This window comes from Lycium barbarum, chromosome 12 (genome assembly GCF_019175385.1).
Source record: "Lycium barbarum isolate Lr01 chromosome 12, ASM1917538v2, whole genome shotgun sequence".
NCBI classification, from domain to species: domain Eukaryota; kingdom Viridiplantae; phylum Streptophyta; class Magnoliopsida; order Solanales; family Solanaceae; genus Lycium; species Lycium barbarum.
In genome coordinates, this window is record NC_083348.1 from 73276918 (window position 1) to 73291776 (window position 14859).

Here is a 14859-nt window from a genome sequence, read left to right on the forward strand (position 1 = left end):
ACGAATACAAAATCCGTAAATTTATTAATATTTTTTAAAAGAAAAGAGTTGTTTAAAAGGAAACCATTTTCCTCTTTTTGAAATAAAATAATAGCAATATTTAAGCATCAGTTGATACTTTCAATTTTAATTTGATTAATTTAAAAGTGTAAAATACTTATTATTTTTTATCAAATTTGGATTTGGATAATTCTAATTCAAATTAATAAATTACCTTTATATGTTTAAAACGAAACAAAGAAGAAATTGATTTTCTATTTAAAAGAATGTAAATATTCTCGCTTTAGCTCATTTGACTTAATGAGATACTTTGGAAATTACATGAATATTGTTTGATTTTTTAATATGGAGTGCATCTTTTTTTGGACATTATTAATTTGCACTATTATTTTGCACATATATATATATACACACACTATGTTCAAAACAGGATTAATATAACATTGTAGTTTGTACTCCGTATCTAAAATTTTATTATATTAGTGTTTACTACGAATACAAAGTCTGCACTTTTTTTTGACATTATTTATTTTTTTAATATGGGGTTCATTTTTTTTTTAATATTGCTTGATTTTATTAATATGGGGTTTACTTTTTTTTTTATATTGCTTGATGTCGTTTAATATGGGGTCCACCCTTTAAGGGGTGCACTTTTTTTTTTTAACATTATTAGTTTGTACTATTTTTATGCATATAATATATATACATATACTATGTTCAAAACACAATTAATATAATATTGTAGTTTGTGCTCAGTATCTAAAATTTTATTATATTAGTGTTTGCTCCGAATACAAAGTCTGCACTTTTTTTTTAACATTATATTTTTTTTAATAAGGGGTTCACTTTTTTTTATATTGCTTGATTTTGTTAATATAGAGTTCACCTTTTTTTTTTCCCCGTGAGTTTGGAGATGGTGGGTTCCACTTAATTTACTTCCTTTTTTTTTTTAATATTGGTTGGCGTTTTTTTCTTTTATTTTTTAATATTGGTTTGTCTTTAATATGGGGACCACACTTTTTTTAATGCTTAATTGGTTGGTATTTTGATTTATTTTTTAATATTGATTGGTGTTTAATATGGGGATCACACCTTTTTTTTTAAATGCTTAACGGACGACGAAGCATGGGACCATTTTACTTGTCACGTTATTTTTTACACAATTTTTTAAGGAAACGTCAATTAAAATTAGAATTTCACTAATTTACCTTATTAATTATTTGATCTCCATTTAATATATTTTTCCTTTTATGACATTAATCTCTTTTCACATTTATTAGAGTAAGGAAAAAAATGAAAAAGTAATTAAATTTTATCTTATTTTAATATATAAGTATTTTTAGTATGTTGTTATACAATAAGTTCATTTGCTCTCACTAATGGGTTGATACGCATGTGGCAATAAATCCATCATTATTGATTTAATTGTTTGATTTTCTAAGCACTTTTATATTTTAAGTATGTTGCTGTACAACAATTTCATTTGCTCCCTCTAATGGGTTGATACGCATGTGGTAATGAATCCATCATTATGGATTTAATTTTTTGATTTTCTAAGCACTTTTTTTTTAACATTATTTGTTTTTTTAATATGGAATTCACTTTTTTTTTTAATATTGTTTGATTTTGTTAATATGGGATCCACTTTGTTTACCCCCATGAGTTTGAATGTGGTGGGTTCTATTTTTTTTCCCATGAGTTTGCATGTGCCGGGTTCTACTTTTTTTTTTTTAATATGAGTTTTTTTTTGTATGTTGTTGTACAATAATTTCATTTACTCCTGCTAATAGGTTGATACGCATATGACAATAAATTCATCATTATTGATTTAATTGTTTGATTTTCTAAGCACTTTTTTTTAACATTGTTTGTTTTTTTAATATGGAATTCACTTTTTTTTTTTAATATTGCTTGATTTTGTTAATATGAGATCCACTTTTTTTTCCCCCATGAGTTTGAATGTGGTGGGTTCTCCTTAATGGTTGGTGTTTAATATGGGGCCCATAATTTTTTTTTAATATGAGTTATTGATTATTGATTTAATTGTTTGTTTTTCTAAGCACTTTTTTTTTTTAACATTGTTTGTTTTTTTAATATGGGATTCACTTTTTTTTAATATTGCTTGATTTTGTTAATATGAGGTCCACTTTTTTTTCCCCATGAGTTTGAATGTGGTGGGTTCTACTTTTTTTCTTCTCTTTTTTTTTTTATTACTGGTTGGTGTTTAATATGGGGTCCACAATTTTTTTTTAATATGAGTTATTGTTTAATATATATGGTCACAATTTTTTTTTTAATATGAGTTGTTATTTTTTTTAATAATAAATAATATATGAGCCCACCATTTTTTTAATAATAAATAATATATGGGCCCACTATTTATTTAATATATATGAGTCCGGTTGGGCCCACAAACGGACGACGAAAGGGGAGCCCAACCGGCTCTTCTATATAGTGTAAAAGTCTATAAAACACCAAAATGGGAGATGTCTTGTGATGTATAAGTGTCGGATGAACCAAATTCTCATTAAATTTTGTTTTTTTCAACAGATGGGGCTAACACATGTTCTATAATACCCAGTAAATATTCATGAAGCGTGAAAAGTTCTTAATGTTAATTAGTACTTAGTTCTGAATAGATTGATCTATAATAATACTTTATGCTTTTCAAAATTCAACGAGGTCGCCATGATTAGGATGTTGTGGTAACATTTTGCTTAATTATATCTCTCACACTGTGGCGGAACATTATCTTACTATTGGAAAAGAACGAGCTGCTTAAGTTTGATTGGGTGTGGCAACTAAATTTAATAGCAAGTAATTTTGTTATTAACGGTACCCAACATTGATTGTGAGGATGTTTGGGATCACCACACCTTAACCAGAAGTCTTGGGTTCGAGCCCCTAGAAATGAAAAAAAAAAAAACTATTGAGAGCGCCGCCCCCAGAAATGGGCCCTGCAGTGCACGATCCGAATTTAATTTGTTCCAATGCGGATACTGAACACTGAATGGGAAAAAAAACACATTCGAGAATATAACTGTGCTCATAACTATGAGTTTTAGAGTAACTTCACAGAATCTCAATTGCAAGTCATAGGTATTGCATTGAGGCGCAAGTAAGGCTGTTAAGAAAACTAGACTGCTGTTAATATAAAAGCGTGTAAAAGAAAGGACAATTTTCATAAATGACTACATTTTGAGGGAGTTTTTTTAGGCATAGCTACATTTTAGCTAATTATATTTCATAGCTAGAGTAGATTGTATTCGCGCGCTACAATAAATTATATTCAAAATTCGGCTGAGTCAGATTTCACTGTATTCAAGTTCAGATTTAGTTGTATTCAAGTCAGATTTCAATGTATTCAAGTTAGATGTATTCAACTAAACTGTATTCAAGCCAGATGGATTCAATTAAGTTGTATTCAAGTCAAATGTATTCAACTCAACTGCATTCATTTATAGCTACTTTTACACTGTATTCACTTTATTATATTTAAAATCGATTGTATACAAAAATATCCTTCAAAATACACCCCAAACGCTGAATTTTACACTAAAAAAAATTAATGAATACACTCAAATACTGAATACAAGAAATAAAATTCACTTTATTCATTTGTATACACTTCAGATTCACTTTATTCGTTTGTATACAAAAAAGATCTCCTTCGAAATACAGGGGAAAAATACTGTATACACTGTATGTATAGACTCCGATTTGAAATACAAAAAAATCAAAAAGCTCAGATCTGAGCCGCCACCGGAAAACAATCGGAGGTGGCGACGACGTAGATTAAAAAAAATTATATTAAAAAAAAAAAACTCAGATCTGAGCCATCACCAGAAAACGAGTGGAGGTGGCGACGAGTTTGGAGATCGGTGTAGCAAAAACAATAAAAAGCTCAGATCTGAGACGGCGGCAGTGGCGATGAACGACGCCAGATCTGGGCATAGCTCCGGTGACTGCTGGCTCAGCGGCTGCTCCGGCGGATTTGAGTGGTTGATGCCTGCTCCATCGGGTTGTATTAAAAAATCTTCCATCTTCTCCGCCGTTTTCATTTTCTCAGATCTATCGACTCCGGTTCACCAGAGCTAGAGCTCCTCGCCGGAGCAAGTGAGGGGAGAAAGTAGGGTAGGGAGATGGGAGGGCAGTGATGATTTTAATAATAATAAAGTATTCTATTCTAAATATATATGTAGCTATTAATTGTATTTAACATATTACTCTTTGCTATGGGATGTAATTAATCTAAATGTTAAATCTAAATATGTACTAGAGTTAGTTATGCGATGTAACTATCCTAAAAGAAAACTGCGTAACAACTACTTTATTAGTGAAAGGAAACATTAAAAAAACTCAAAATACACTGTTAGTTAAATGAAACATTCACGTGGTATCAACCATTGCAAATGGAACCGCTTCCTTGATGTGCTTGACATTGCTCTCTGAATACTACTATCATACCAATTATTGCTTAAGTGGTTGCTCCCTTTCACTTCATCTTCATCTAAGTACCCACGTTCTATAGGCGATTTCTTGCTCTACATCAAGGGGGAAAAAACGCTTGACTCTATAAATTCACATTAAAACCTTAAAAAACCCACCTATGATAATAACTTTATCTCAGCTAATCATCTTGGAGGATGAACGTTAATTCATTAAAGGAAGCATGACATAATACTTACCCAAAATTCTTTCATCCGTGGACTTCACAAAATTGATGAGCTTGCTATTTAGCAAAACCGTTCAAGTACTAATTATATTACCTATATTTGTCAAAGCATTTCAGCTAAAAATTGAAAGATTGCTACACAGACTAAAGACGACATAGAGACTTCAGGACGACATATGAATCTCAATTGATGTCCTTAAGAAAAGTGTAGATGCATATTGTAGTACAATTTCTCTGCTCATTGTACTATTTATCACACCTTTTTTTTGTTCTTTTTCTAGTCAAAGATTTAAATGAGGCCGTTACCTCGTGCAAACAAAACTCTTAAATAGATTATGCCTCCTTTTATTTCGCCGCGATCTTTCCAACGGATTTTCTCGTAATAGAGTTCTGTTGAGACATCCTTTTTAATCATGAATATTCAAGGAACATTGTTATGAGATATCTTGATGTTTGGATATCCATTTGTATTCTCAACTTACAAACTTTTCCCATTATATCAAGATTCCCACTATATACCTACATTGACATGACACTATCACTGACCATAAGAGGGGAAATCTCCCAAATACTATTTGTTGCACCTGAAATATCAGATAACTGGTCTACCATTTACTCTACAAAGCAAGCCTAGAAAAATGACCATCCAGGATGAATATTCATCCACCGATATTGTTCCCACAATGGAACTGACCAAGAAACCAAGACACATTATTACTAACTACTATTGCACACAATGACAGATACCAACCGAAGGAGCAAAACTAGGCAACTACATCAAGCAGCAGCCACATGCTCCAAGCAAACCTGCGCAGGTGGCTCATATAATCGCACGAGATTTTTGCACCAGAGACCTTCTCTGGTACCCGAAAACAGCCCTGTTTTCCTTCCTTTGGACCTCCTTTATTTTCCTTTTTTCCTAAGGAACCCCACACACTGTAATAGATTGAAAAACATAAAAGTGAAAAGGAATAGGTCCTATAAAATAGTAGTTCATAGGTGAAAGCGAAGACCTCTATATGATCCCCTAGCCTAAAGAGATCGGACCACCAAAAAGAAAAATAAGTAAAAGACAGCACACATCAAATGGACATCGAAGAGAAGTGTACACCTATAGACCAGGATGACACAGGTCTATATAAAGAATCATATCTTGATTCTCCTAAACTTGATTGCGGAGACCATCTTCCCGCAATCAATTGAATTATATACTTAAATGAATCAGTGACTTGAAGTCCTGGCAGGATTGTATATACAGACTGCGAAAGAGCGGTCCAGGCACTTGCTCATTTCTGATATGGTTATCTGAATTGCTTGGTATCTTACAAGTGATTCCCTCGAGTTCTTGGTGGCCATGACTTTGGAAGACCTGATATAGGAATGCAATAAACCTTAGCAAAATGCACAGGATTAACGTAACAGCTCCAACGAGCGGGATTTCAAAGCAATAACATACAGGGGAGGTAAGAGTACTCTGCCGTAAGGAAACAACTACAGGTAACCAAGTCAGCAACCAAAAATGAGCCCACATCTATGAGAAATTTCGTAAAACTAGACAGCGATTTTTTCCCCTGGAGAGGGGCAGTGGTGCTGGGAATTTTCTTTTCTTTCTTCTGATATGTTAGATATTCAAAATGAAGATTCAGTTTAAAGAATGTTTTACAAGGATTGGCCCAGAACCAGAAAAGAAAAATAAGGCAGAGTACTCTCCAGGATCATGTAACTGAGTGAAATTCATTTTGTATCACAAGAAAAGAATTCCAAGATCGACTTTTAAGTAGGCAGAGCTAAATTCAACCTGGTAGTCAGTTTTTTCTAATTTTCGCTTTACAACTACGAGTACACCTGATCGAAGGGCAAGTTAGACAAAGAGCACCTGACTCGCCAAAATTAAGATTTCGTCTCATATATTTACATACAAGAACTTTGCAATGGAAATTCATTGTCCAAAAAGTTCGTTCTTTTATTTAGACCCTATATTCATCCAGCCAGACTACCCCGAAATAGCAAGAAATAAAAAGAACTTGTGATAAAACCATGCAATGTGTATAGTCTAGTATTAAACATGTCATTTGAGAGAGACTACCGATGAAAATCCATCCAACGGATAATCAGTACCTCTGTTTGCCTCCCATCTGACGTTCAAGGTCATGTTCCAAGTCTACCACACAAATAACAGCGAGCCAATTCCTTGAATTCATCCTGTGAATGAAGCAACATCAGAAAGGGGAAAAAAAACACAAATAAGCATGTGTATTATCTTGAAGGTGTATCCACCAAATCAAAGCCAAGATATAGTAGAGGAATTCATAATTTCCTTACCATAATACATCCAGTTAGACCATTCAACCTGCCATTTGGTCAGAGCCACTGCTCTGAGTGAATTGTGGTGGGCGAGCTTGTACTGCAGTCTGCGACTGGCGGGGAGACGGCATACTGATGCCTGAAGAACTAGGGTAATCAAGCACCTTCACTAAAAAAAGATTAACTTTTTACTTTGATACAGACCACATAATAGAGATTAAAACAAAATGATCACCAGGGAGTTTTGCCATTTTACTAGAAATTTCAATATTTCGTGACAACGAAATGATCACCAGGGAGTTTTACCATTTTACTAGAAATTTCAATATTTCGTGACAACTAAGGTCAACTGTCATGGACAGGGAAAAGAGGGAAAAAGCACGACTAGAGGCCTAAGGATGATAAAGCAGAAAAAGCAGTTGCTCATTTTCTTGAGATGCAGACTTTTTACAATAAGACAACTCAGGAGAACTTTTAAGCAGTATCTTCTTAGCAATCAGATTAAACTGAGCAGGTTCCACTCAAGCAGTCTCTAAATCCCAAACCAGCCCCACAACCAAATACTTAGATTGAAGAAGGGGGGGGGGGGGGGGGGGGGGGGAGAGAGAAAAAGAGAGAGATCTTTTGGTATCTATCTGAGTTGTGTTAGTACATACATGGTTGAGGGTCAAATAGATATTAACTATTAAAGTTGAACAGTTATTTACCAAAAAAGTAAAAAAAAGTGTTTAACAATTTTTGTATGCTTTAGTACGTGTGTCAGCAATTTTTTTTTTTTGGATAAAGCGTGTGTCAGCAAATTTATGCATTCAATCCTTCATCCTACCTTAATCCCTTAAATTTCCCTATTAAACCACATTCAACAGATCTGATAATGGGTGCCAAAATCAAGCTATTCTAATTGTGAATCAGTTAACTTTTAATGAAGTTTGACAGTTGGAAATGTCATCATTCATATTGAAAAACTCAAGTTGTTCATATATATAAGTAGGTTTGCTCCCTCAGACAAATGCCAAAATGCATCTCACAACATAAATAGTTAGACCCCTCAACTGAGTGAGTTGGTGCTAACATGAACACTAACTTTGTTCTGGGTTGAAAAAAAGACATGTTTGCATATGCAAACATCAAAAGAATAAACAGATCACTAAAAAAGACACTTTCTTATTGCACAAGAGATGAAGTAATTTCTACCAAAGTAGTACCTGAATGATATGGTAGCTGCAACAGAGGAGCATTGTCTGTCGTATTTCCGCTAGTATTAGGTCTCTGATATTGAAACATCTGAGGACCTGGCATCACATGACCACGAAACGCATACGCAGGACCACCAGGTTGCACACCAAGTTGGCCATATTGCAATGCATTTGTGCCAACACTACTTGGTACCCCATACATCTGAATGAAACGCAAAAGTAAAAGATATAAAGCCGTGTAAAGGGAAATGATGCATAAGCCACATCCGTGGATAGAAAGTGATGCATAAAATCAGATGTCCACTAGCACTTCCTCAAATTAAGAGAAGAAAAGGATGCTATTTGACTTCCAACTTTGCAAAGTAGACTTACCTGTGGGTAAACGTAGTCTGGCCCATATGCAGGAAACCTACCAATACGTCATTCAAGAATGAAAAGAAAATTAGGTACAAATCCATGAGGACACTAGTGCATTTCAGGTAGTACTAACGTATTCATGAGCACAGCTAAAACATATTTGATACCACAAATTCTAATCAAATCCAAGGAAACACAGGACAACATCAACATACAAATATATACTGTCGCCACATCAGAATGAGAGATATCGACAGAAGACATTGTCACAGTAAAAGTCTCTTATTGCCTTCACAACTTAATTGTCTGGGGAACCCTGCTTGTTAAATAGAAAAGATCCATCTCTCGCATTTTTCTGTCATATAATTTAATTAGCAGAACACGACAGTTAAGGTGATAAAGATTATGCTGTGAGATACGAATGCTAAGTCATTAATTCATAAGTCTATACGAGTTGCAGTGCAACATTTAGATGAAATAACTGTTAAGTATCTCGAAAGTCTGAATTAAGTTTCATTATATGTGCAAGAGAACAAATATAGACTGTATTAGATTTTAAAATATGTTTTTCCACCCAAAATTATATATATCTTTGGCCTACTAAGTTTGCTTAGTATATCAGCTTTTTACTCTCAGAAATTTGATGGACTAGTTGTGGTATGCTCTCAACTAATGAGAAGCACAACAACGCTATCAACTCTTAGATACGAATCTATCAAGTCAATATAATGAGGTATCTGCCACTTCGATCACCTGGAAAGACAATTGGAAAACATAAATCAGATTATTCCTTTTCTTTCCATTTTTTTTTTCGAAAAACGGAACATTGATTCAGGTGATTATTAATATGATATCAGAATATATTCCCCTCACTTGGAGAACAGCAATACCTCGTGAGCGACCTAAAATTGGAAATTTGCATGCAATGGGAAACGGCGGATTATATACTCTGCTTGGGTAATCATTACTGACCTAAATGGAGGATATGAGAATCCAGGCTGATAGTTGTAAGGAACTGGTAGCTGGTAATAGGGGCTCCCCATATACATACCCCTTGGGGCTTGTTGATTTCCCATGTAGGGCATTGGCGATCTCAAACGTCCTACAAGAACAAAAAATTGAAGGAAGGAAAAAGATGATAGTACTTGTCAAATGTCCATAGTGCACCAAATATGCTACTATATCACATTAAATTTTGGTTTATTGTTAGCATTTCGCCATTACCATCGTCTTATCCATCTACACAGATGGTAGACCACCTATGCCACACCAAAAGACAAGGTCATAACTTGAGACAAAGTTTTTATACAAGTTCTCAAAACTTAAGAAATGTAATTGCTGGCTCTCCTGTTTCACTCTACTAAATTAAATTAACTTTAGTTTTCCCCATCTATGCACCTTCCATTGACGCTTTTGTCTAGTAACGTGGGAGAAGTAAGATAAAGATAACATCAGAGAGATCAGCTGACATAATTCTCCTTAACCACTGCCACATGAATACCTAGACTTAAGGTGCAAAAATTAGAGGGAGGAGTATTAAAGTGCTGACTCATGAAAACCTGAACAAAAGAGGTTTTCACTCATGTTGTAGATGTTTTTTGTGTGGGAATCATAATGAGACAATCAGTCATCTTTTCTTGCACTTGCACTGCAAATGGACAGACCAGCCATCAAGATCAGATGGGTGAAGCCTTGGAGCATAGAAGGAGTATTAAAGTGCTGGAACAGGGATGGGAATGTAACAAGAAAAGAGGAGGGATGGAAGATTGTCCCATCATGTATCTGGTGGACCGTTTGGAAAGAGAGGAACCAGAGATGTTTTGACAACAAGCAGAACAATTACAGAAGTTAAAAGATGAATTGTCTAGCTCTTTTTTATTTTTGGTGTAAAAAGGAAATTTTAGGTCAAACAGAAGATATTTTTGATGTGTTAGATCTCTGGTAAGAATAGAAAACAATAGAGATCAATGCTGTAAAGGTAACCTTTTGGAGGAGGACTAAATATTTTGATGTAGTACACCTGTGGATATATAGATTAACTGTTACAAGTCTCAAAAAAAAAAAAAATTAGAGGGACGAGAGAAAAAGGAAAAACAACAAACAACTAGAGAAATGATGCATTATCAAAGAGAATATAATGCATACCATAAGGTGAGAGTCCTTGAGGTCGCCCAAGTGAAGCTAAGTTGCAATTAGCCCTTCTACCATCAATGATTGGATTAGGATTGGCACAAGCCCTCCAAGCCGCTTCAGGATCATGGAATGTCACCTAATTTCCACGGTAAATTTATCAATACAAGTGATGATCAGAAAAATTGGACCTTTGAACATTATCAAGCATGGATGCTATCACCATAAAAAAATTGTTCTAGTACCCTTCCTAGTAAGTTGATTAGAAGATTGAGTGCTCTTTAGGTGTATGAATTTGCTGTTTGTAAATGGTAATTAACATGGTTAACCCCCCACCCCCCCCCCCCCCCCCCCAAAAAAAATGGACACAGAAATGAGATATTACTCCATCTACAAGCCTTGAATGTTATTTACTGTAATACTTAAGAAACTGTAATTATTTTATTTTAGCACAGATATTATTCTTAAGTAACAATAGTATTACAGTACTAATTAGTTGCCAAAAAAAGTAGTATTACTATTACCCAATTTGCACGCTGAATGGGGGCCAAGAGTGCCATGCTATTACAGCTAGAGACAATTATTGCCAGATAACATGCACATAATGTGTTTGCCTAATAAATTTAACATGGCCAGCTCATCCACGATAGCACTAAACCCCCCAAAGAAAGTGCTATAAGACAATACGTACAAGAAAACATCCCAACTAAGCTGTCAAGTTACAGTCTTTCAGTCTTCAGACAACTGTGTTTGCCTTTAAAATACTATTTATTAACGTATCAAATTTGACAAGTCACCTTCGGTCCACCGAATAAATGACACAAAGCAAAAACCTTTCAATAATACCACTCCCTTAGTCCCAATTTACTCATGGTGTTTGACTTGACACGGAGATAAAGAATGAAAGAAAGACTTTGAAAACTTATGATTTGTCTAGCTACAAAGCATTTTATTAAGGGAAAAAAGAGAAATTTAAAGTTAAATTATTACTAATTATAGAATAGAAGGTAATTCTTTTTTTTTCTGGTCGAAAAGAAAATGAGTGTCGTATAAATTGGGACGGAAGAAGTAGTAGAAGTTAAAAGTGATCCGAGAAAAGAGAATTACACATGATCAATAATTAAAGAATCAAAAGAAGTGAGAATTAAAGCACTACTCACAAAGCCATAGCCTTTGGAGCGACCAGTATGCTTATCAGTAATAACAACAGCTTCAATAATATCACCAAACTGCTCAAAATAACGGCGCAGAGAATCACTCTTTGTTTCCCAAGCCAACCCACCAACAAAAACCTTAGTATAAGTCGTATCACCAACCCCATACGGGCCCCGACCCGCAAAAGGCGAACCCGACCCACCACCACTACTACCACTTGGGCTCATCTGATACGCCATAAAAACAAGTCCCAAGTTAAATTTGATGAAAAAGATAGAATCTTTATCTTTATAGACGATGACCAAGAACTCAAAACAACAAGGCAAAGTGATCACTGGTCAAGAAACAAGTCCCCAATTAAAATTGATGAAAAAGATGGAATCTTTATCTTTATATAGGAAGACCAAGAACCCAAAACAACAAGGCAAGTGATCACTTATCAAGAAACAGGCCACAATTGGTAAAGAAAAAAGAAGGAGGAATCTTTCCAAAACAAGGCAAGTGATGAGTGATCAAGAAAGGATGAAAGAAACTTGAATTGTAAGAAAAGAGTGAGGTGGCAATATGGGGAGAGGAGAGAGAAAGACAGAGAGAGAGAGAAGGGTTAAAAACTCTACTAAAAACTCTTCTGAATTTTGCAATGGAGAGAAGAGAAAGATTGGAAAACGTGTGGGGACAAAGGGAAAAACGCGTTATTCTAAAGAGAGCCAGCTAAGACTTGTCCTTTCAATCCAAGACTTTTAGAGAGAGAGAGAAAGATGCTGAGAACTAAGCAGATGGATAGACTTTTAGAGAGAGAGGGAGAAAGATGCTGAGAACTAGGCAGATGGATAATGAGGGAGGGTTGCTATTTTAGCTGTGTCTGCGGAATCTTCCCGACAATTAAATTTCAATTTTATATTTCAAGGCATACGTCAAATTCGTTCCTATCCTTTTAGCATTATGTTATATAATCATTTTCGTTAATTTTTATGTTGCATAGGGATTTTCTTTTTGAATGTGGACACACCGAGGGAGATAGGACTAGCAATAAAGGTGTTGAGGACTATGTGAGAGTGATTTTTATGGAGGATAAGGTATTAGAAGCGATATTGAAATGGTTCGAACAAAGAGATGCAAAGATACCTCAGTGTGAAGGTGTGAGAGGTTGGCCATGGACGAATTTAAAAGAGATAGAGCTAGGCGAAAAAGTATTATTTTGTACGCTTAGGTCTAATTCCATCGATGAATCATTCGAGAACGAATTTAGAAAGACTAATCTAAATTTATTCAACCTTAGATGGGATTGGGGAGAGGTGATTAGACATGATATGACGTAGTTCAATTTTTGGACTTTACTGCGTTGGAAGAGAGAATTCTCGAAGTTCGTTATTGCTGTCTAGATACACTAACTAGTGTGGGTCTACATTTTTTATGGTTCGACCTCAGTATGTCCTGTCTAATCACGTCACGTCATGTCTAATCACCTCCCCCAGATCTTTTTCAGCCTATCTCTACCTCTCCTAACTCCTGTTATGGCCAACCTCTCACACCTTCTTACTGGCGCATCCACACACCTCATCTTCATATGCCCGAACTATATCAGGATGGGTGAACTACTTATATGAACTTGGGCGGTTAATCCTCCCTTCCTACCAGACTTGAGTTAGGCTCATGATCCATTTCCTTAAATGGTATCAGAGCCAGGCCCAGGCCCAATCCGATGTGGGCCCGAGAAAAAAAAGGCAGAATGTTCCCGAGCCAATTGATCGGTCCCGGACCGATGGGGGATGAAAATGCCCACGGTCCATGAATATAATGTACACACTCCAGACCGGATAATGGATCCCGGATAAAAAGAATGTCTCGATCATTACGTGAGGGGGTGAAGAGAATATACCCCATCGGTGATGGACGAGAACTTTGGGCTCCTTATAATGCTTGGGCAATAGGCAATCTTCCTCCCTTTGAGCTAGCTTTTGGGGTGTGAATTAGGTCCAATGCCTAATTTGACACATAACCCTCCTAGTATGCCCACACATTCAACCTCCCGCGTCACGTCACTGAAGTTGCACTCTAGATACTCTTTTTTCTAGAAAATATTTTCTTGAAAAATAAGTGAGTTTTTAAATTATATTCTAGTGTTTAATTAAATAAGTAGTATTATTCGAAGAACATTTATATGTAATCTAGCAAAACACTATGAGGGTGTAATATGGTTGGGAGCGGTGCTTCGGGGTTGGCTGAAGGTGGGATGGTGAAAGGTTGGGACGTAGGTGGGTGAAGAGGAAATAATTAACTTGAAATGTCACTTATGAAACTTGTTTTTCGTACTTTGATTAGAAAAGTCAATTTCCTTTTATTTTAAGGTACTTATTTTCCTAAAGAAAATTAAAAATGTTTTTCTCCATCTACTAAACACGCTTTTAATTATAACTATTTATTCCAACTTGAAATTGTATCATATGGTCCTTCCAGACTGATCATTCAAGTAATTGCACATTTGAAGCATTAAGAAAGAAAGGATTGTTCAAGCATTCATTTAACTCATTATGAGTGGTGTTTACCCTGAATTTGGATAATCAATTGAATTTGTAAGTGGGTATAGGATATGTGTTTAAACCTCAATATATACCGTAGGGAATAGAGTGTATGGACGTTATGTAGCAATGCAATTGATGAAGAGTATTAATGCTTGTTAAATAACATGCAACACTTATTTGAGCACTTATTTGAGGAAATACAATGAAAATGCAAATGGCCACTGTGGACCGAATCAGATCTTGGAGAGAGAAAGAGATTGTATATATGCTTTGATATTACAAGTGTTCTTGAAAATGAATCAGCCAACCTCCCCAAAAGAGGGGGATGAGTTCTATTTATAGTGTTGCCTCTATGGGCCTCATACCATACAAATTGTTAAAGTAATAATAATAAGTACAACTCTGAACGGATTTGGTGGGATTAGGTTGGTCGTACAGTCTGACACACGCATGGTTGGTTGTTGACCATGGCAGGACGCTACTGACGCGTGGCTTGTGTGCAACGGCTGTACCGGACAAA

At 35.3% G+C, this 14859-nt stretch overlaps 1 protein-coding gene across 3 annotated transcripts; it reads right to left on the minus strand.

Annotated features, from left to right (window-relative positions):
* Positions 1-5637: 5637 nt before the first annotated feature.
* On the minus strand, positions 5638-12656 carry LOC132623917 (uncharacterized). Of its 3 annotated transcripts, none has more exons than XM_060338731.1 (8): positions 11823-12656; positions 10678-10801; positions 9505-9634; positions 8548-8584; positions 8185-8377; positions 6998-7118; positions 6794-6877; positions 5638-6044 (listed from the first exon to the last, which is right to left on the minus strand). In XM_060338731.1, the coding sequence occupies exons 1-6, from the start codon at positions 12054-12056 to the stop codon at positions 7021-7023; spliced, it is 816 nt and encodes a 271-aa protein (XP_060194714.1). In that variant the 5' UTR covers positions 12057-12656; the 3' UTR covers positions 5638-6044; positions 6794-6877; positions 6998-7020. The 3 variants fall into 3 exon arrangements, with proteins under 3 accessions (XP_060194714.1, XP_060194713.1, XP_060194715.1); XM_060338730.1 differs by having other exon boundaries at positions 6998-7148; positions 11823-12651; XM_060338732.1 differs by lacking the exons at positions 5638-6044; positions 6794-6877 and having other exon boundaries at positions 7001-7143; positions 11823-12655.
* Between the last annotated feature and the right edge of the window lie 2203 nt (positions 12657-14859).

Coding starts and splice junctions, on each gene's coding strand:
- LOC132623917 (XM_060338730.1), bottom strand. CDS start 12,056: ATGGCGTATCAGATGAGCCCAAGTGGTAGTAGTGGTGGTGGGTCGGGT. Junction 10,802..11,822: donor GCTCCAAAGGCTATGGCTTT/GTGAGTAGTGCT, acceptor CGTGGAAATTAG/GTGACATTCCATGATCCTGA. Junction 7,149..8,184: donor GCAGCTACCATATCATTCAG/GTACTACTTTGG, acceptor ATCTTTTTTTAG/TGAAGGTGCTTGATTACCCT.